Source organism: Sitophilus oryzae, unplaced genomic scaffold (assembly GCF_002938485.1).
Source record: "Sitophilus oryzae breed Bouriz unplaced genomic scaffold, Soryzae_2.0 scaffold_1059_pilon_pilon, whole genome shotgun sequence".
In the NCBI taxonomy this organism is placed as follows: domain Eukaryota; kingdom Metazoa; phylum Arthropoda; class Insecta; order Coleoptera; family Curculionidae; genus Sitophilus; species Sitophilus oryzae.
The window spans coordinates 3,937,212-3,943,089 of NW_022145681.1; the positions used below are offsets into that span (position 1 = coordinate 3,937,212).

The 5,878-nt window shown below is 36.7% G+C and overlaps 1 protein-coding gene across 1 annotated transcript; it reads right to left on the reverse strand.

Annotated features, from left to right (window-relative positions):
* Nucleotides 1-2,754: 2,754 nt before the first annotated feature.
* LOC115876776 (POU domain protein CF1A) lies at nucleotides 2,755-5,299 on the reverse strand. Its single transcript, XM_030892706.1, has one exon. The coding sequence runs from the start codon at nucleotides 5,052-5,054 to the stop codon at nucleotides 3,843-3,845; it is 1,212 nt and encodes a 403-aa protein (XP_030748566.1). The 5' UTR covers nucleotides 5,055-5,299; the 3' UTR covers nucleotides 2,755-3,842.
* Between the last annotated feature and the right edge of the window lie 579 nt (nucleotides 5,300-5,878).

Sequence of the window (5,878 nt, forward strand, 5' to 3'; positions counted from 1 at the left end):
TAAAAACTGAGTAAAATATCTATAAAATTTGAAAAAACTGTCAGAAGTGACAATAAAAATGTTTTTCGAGATTTTAAAGTTACAGGGTAAAATATACACAAACTATATACTAACCAATGCACATCAAAGTACACAGTTATCAGTTAGTTTAGCTATAAAACAAGAAACTATATTGCTATATTAGTATTTTATAAATTCAAAAAAGTCCTATGGGTATTTCGCCACTTGCACTGTAAGAAAATCTACAAAATAAAATAGTTATTTTTTGTAAACACTTGCGTTAATCCAATGGATACTAACTTGTCAACGGTGTTTTACTAATAAAACAAATTTGCATAACGGACAAAAAAATGCTTTTCGGGAAGTATCTCTTCCCGTCGTTGGAAGCAAAAAAAAACACAAAGAAAAAAGAAAACAATTAAGTAAATATCTAATTACAACTATATTCAAGAATACTTATTTTTTTAACCGTTTATAAAAACCGTTGACGTTCTGTTTAAATTAGATTATGTCTAGTTAAAACTTCAAAACCAACAATTAACTGAGGTAAAACCAAAACGCCTCAAACTTTCTGTATATGAATATTTTTTTAAATTTTTACTTATGTTATGTTTATTCACATCAAAGAAGCGGTAACGCCCTTTTTAAATAATCTTTATGTTCCTTAATTCGAACATTTGAGTGTTTAGTAGTTACTAACTGATAACTGTACACCTGAATCTATCTATACCGACAGGTAGATAAATTCAGAGATGATAACTTTACACTCAATGTAAATTAAGTCAAAATTAATTTAAAAAATGGAATATATGTGCTTAGAAATATTTGCTATTTACAAATTTTACGACAGTGTAATTTATAGAGAATTAATAAGTACTTTTGATATACCTAGATTGATATTTGAATCAAACATTGCGTAATACCAAATAAAATACAAGAAAAAATCTCCTAAAATATTTCAAAGCGCTAAAGTTCCCTGTATTATAACGCACAAGCCAAATCTGGACGTTTTTTGTGTTGAATGTGACGCAGGTGTGAGTCCGGCGAATCTGACGGACCCCACCGTAAAGCAATGTTTATTCGGTAATTAGCCGAGCAAAAGAACGATGGTATAAAAAGCTACCAGCTGGTACAGGGCGAAAAGGGAGAATCCCGACACACATACGCACACGAACAATGACGACTACGAGTTGGCAACATTGCCCATGCGGCCGATTAAATGACTAGAAAGAAACGCTCGTGTATCATTATCATCATCATCGTCTATAATAGAGAAATAATTCGAATCATTCCTTGTTTTCTTTTATTTCTGGAATATCTAAATGACCTTAATTTCAACCAAAATATGATAGAATTACTAAATTTCAGTAAAAGAAATAGATATAAAAAATAACCGAAATGATTTCAATGAATTATTAACTCAAACTCAGTGTGATCATTCAATTCAAAGAGTAACAGTAATTTTTGCAGTGCGAGTATTGAAATTTATGCAAAAATATTTTGCAGATTGTAATCTCGATACCTTATTTGAATCTCATACATAAACATAAATCAAAATATATTATGAATGGGTTATTTAGCAGATTTGATAGATTCCCTACTGAATGGAGCATAGATAACAAAATCTTTGAATAGAAAGTTATTTTTAGGTACTGACTTAAACTAATACAAGTAATAAAAAACCTATTTGATCTCTACTATCGATATCAACTTAAATTTCACACCTAGGCATGAATGATCTCACTGAGCATTTTACATATTCTTTTCTTATATTTTCTTAAACAATATTAGACAAAACTAAACATAGTTTTGAATATGTCAATATTTAATTTCAGTTTTATGAGTCAAAGCCGCGAGTATCCTTATTTATTAAATAAAAAAATATAAAAATTTAAATCTTTCTAAATAAACTGAAAGTTTGTCGAGATACCTGTCCATAAAAAATTAAACATAAAAATAAAATTTATTTTAAAAAGTAATGATGCACAATTTATATGAAAATATGTTTAACGAAATATTCAAATGTCTCCTATAAATAAAAATACTTAAAAAAATAACGGTCATGTTGTTTTATAACTTGGTTTCGTAATTATAGATAAAACAAGAAAAAGTGTCTCATGGTCTGTGAAATGATGAATACTCGCGACTTGCAGAACTTGGCGATTTACTTAAATCTGATCATCCAAAAATAAAAGTCAAAAGCTAACTGCACTGACACATCAACCAAAAGAAATAACAACGTAAAAGAACAACTTTTTAATATTCTTTTTTTTTTAATATATAGGACATTCTATACATTATAAACTTACTTAAATATAAATTGTTTAGTCGGCAATCGTTCGTTTCACAGTGTGTAATTTTTTTAAGTATAAATCACGTAGCGCCCGTATAGAATGCGATCAATGAAAGCCGGACACGAAAACGATGTGCAAAGCTGAATTTGGACAAAATATTACTAACAAGGGAACAAATCAAATTTCTAATGTTCCCTTTAAATATTTTCTTCGCGTGTCTTTAAATTCTTCAGTTTACTTCATCAATGTCAACTTAATAACTTAGAGAGATCATTAAATACCCATGTTATTAAAAATAATAAAATTACATTTTGTCTTCATGTACAGTATATCCCCGGATTTTTTTACCAGAGGAAAACGTTTTTTATTATTGATATTTTGAGATAAATGTAAATGTAAAAATAAAAATATTTAATCCCGTTTATATTTTTCCAAATTTCCTCACCTTTTTAGAGAAAATAATAAAAAAACATGACAAAATGAATTCCTAAAAATCAAAAGGCGTTTCTATGGTAATACAATTTTGATTTCATTCTTACCATCTACCAAGATGGTTATTATTAATTTTCATTAACGTCATATTTTTTTCCCTGTTGTAAAAGTATCATATTTTCCTATAATTATTGTGCTTCTTTAGCATTTTAAAATAGCTAAAAATATGAAGTTAATTAAAATTTTATCAATAATAATCTATCAAAGAATAAAAATGCAATTATATTACCATAGACGCGTTTTGATTTTTAGGACTAATTCAACTATATTTTCAAACAAAAAAGACAGTATGTACATTTTGAAAGGTATAAACGGGATTAACCATTATCGAACAAGCAAATTTTTTTATGAGGAATGCATTTTTTTCAAAATGTCAAATTTTAAAAAAGGTTTTTGTTCTAGTAAAGACAATCTAAGGATATGCTGTAGACTATAAAATTCATATATCTTAGATATTTTTTCCAACAAGTGTATTTGCTTTGAAACAAAGAGATTCAACAGAATGACTTCAACAATATTTCTTGAGTTTCGAGGTTTTGAAAAATTTATCTAAGAACTTCCATGAGTTTGATGCTAATAATGAAGTTATTATAATAATTATCAAAATTAAGAATTGGAATAAAATAAAAACTTTTACGGATAAGAGAGATTTTAACAATGGATAAAATAAATCCATGTTACCTGAATAGATCATCCGCGCGCAACTTCAGCCCTACACATCTTCTTCAATTACACTGACCAGGATTACATTCAACGCACAAATCCGTCGATAGCGACGCGGGCTGTTTCCCTATATGTACAAATCGTCTGAAAATTGTCTACTACTATATTACAGGATCCGCAGGACCAGTCACTCTATTTACAGTAATGTACAGTTGAGCCTGGAAGGGCCTTTGCTAAGGTACTAGTACTCGTTCGCACTGAGAGAGAGTCCACTCGGCCTCCTCAACGGCCGGAGGATGGAAATTGTCCATGAGGTAGCGGGGCCGCCTAGGGCGGCAGTCATCACTAGCCGTTGTCACTGTGGTGTAAAAGGGAGGCCCAGTGGGCCGCGTGCTAGTGGGCAGTCAGCTGGTGGCCCATGCCCTGCGGCGAAAGCATCGGCGGGCTGTGGCTGTGCGAATGCTGACCCATAGGCGAGCCGTGCATGTCGGGGTGGTGGCCGTAGCCTGGATGCATGTGACTACCGGGCGGCATGCCTTCCATGATCTCGCTGCCCAGCGTATTCGGGGGCGTCATCCGTTTCTCTTTTTGACGTCTGTTACAGAACCATACCCTGACCACTTCTTTTTCGAGCTGGAGACTATCGGCTAAAGAAGTGATTTCTTGAGCGGAGGGTTTGGGTTGCTTGTGAAAGTGCTGTTCAAGCGCGCCCTTTACCGACACCTCGATGCTGGTGCGCTTTTTTCTCTTTCGGCCTTGAGCCGCGATCTTGTCGATGGACGTGGGCGAGCCCGTCGTCGAGTCGGCTTCCTCGAGCCATTTTTGAAGTAACGGCTTCAGTTTGCACATATTTTTAAAACTTAACTGTAATGCCTCGAACCTGCAAATGGTCGTTTGCGAGAAAACGTTGCCGTATAGTGTTCCTAACGCTAAACCCACATCCGCCTGCGTGAATCCCAACTTTATCCGTCGCTGCTTAAATTGCTTCGCAAAGGCTTCCAAATCGTCGCTGGTGGGCGTCTCGTCCTCGCCACCGCTCACATCCCTATCTGGATGCTGGGGATGATGAGGACTTTGCATGTCCCTATGAAGAGGGTGATGGAGTTGTGGCGCTCCTTGATGATGGGTTAACATACCGTTCATAACGGAATGGTATTGATGAAGAGGCGATCCGGCACCACCGGGGTTGTAATGAGCTGATGCGACAGGTCCGTGCCAGCCATGTGGGGAGCCCATACTTTGTTGCTGCTGACGATGATGATGCATCATATCAGCCTGCTGAGCGGCTAAGGGCTTTACGTCTTGGTGATGAGGGTGGTGGTGGGCGTGCATGCTCGCCATAGTAGCACCCCAAGGGTCTGTACCCGGTTGAAGACTCACCCATGGATTCGCCGCCGATAGGGACATCGCGGCATGTCCTCCCGGACTCGGAGAACTAGCCATATGATTATGGTGGCTATGGTGTTGTGGCAAATATTTCATCTCGTTAGCGTCGGCCGCAGATCGCGGCGACGCGCTTGTATGGTACCCGCTTACAATATTCATCCCGACAACTGTGCCTTCTAGGTCTGCACTACTCGCCGGCAGGTACGTTGTGGCCGCCATGCCCTGCAAGGGCCGCCCAGCCGTCGAGTCGGCACTATCCTCGTGTTCGTACACTTTTGCACTTTAAAACGCACTAAATCGGAACGAGAACGCAAGATTTCGTTTCACCACAAACAATCCCGAATAGTCTTTCACCCGTCGCGTAGTGTCATAAGGCTATAGTCTTTATAAGCAACCAACTCTCTAATTAACATAACAAGGTTAACTTATACGCTGACACAGTACACGTTTCGGTCTGCACCTACGGCGACTCTGTTTGTACTACTGCCGAATGCTGGCTCGACGTGACGGAGTTGGCGAGCGCCCCTCCACTGTGCCCCCTCCGATGCGTGCGCTATTGGAGGCGCCGCACTCGCCGTGACGTCACCCCAGCCGAACGTTTGATAGGTCGCTAAATGCGTGACTCCGCCCACCGGTATCCCCACCTTTGCGGGGAAGTGTTTACAGTCGGTGGGACACGGTAGCTAAGCAACAGAGCGTGTAGAGCGCTCATATGAAAGTGGACACGATTCGGGATCGAAAACGACAAAGCTACCGTTTTTAGATAAACCAACAAACGTTTCTTTTGAACGAAGGGATTGTTGAGTTTTGCATGATATATAAAACCCTGGTAAAAATTTTGTTCCTATATTTTCTAAACATTTTTTACATTTAATAGTAATACATACAATATATTTTTTTTTTCACAAGACATTTTAATCATTTAAAAATCAAGTGTACCTATTAGATCCTCAGTCTCTTAACTAATAATGCAATTTGTTATAGAATAAATTGTATATCTATATATATCTACAGGATTTATAAAAATAATGTAATATTGTATT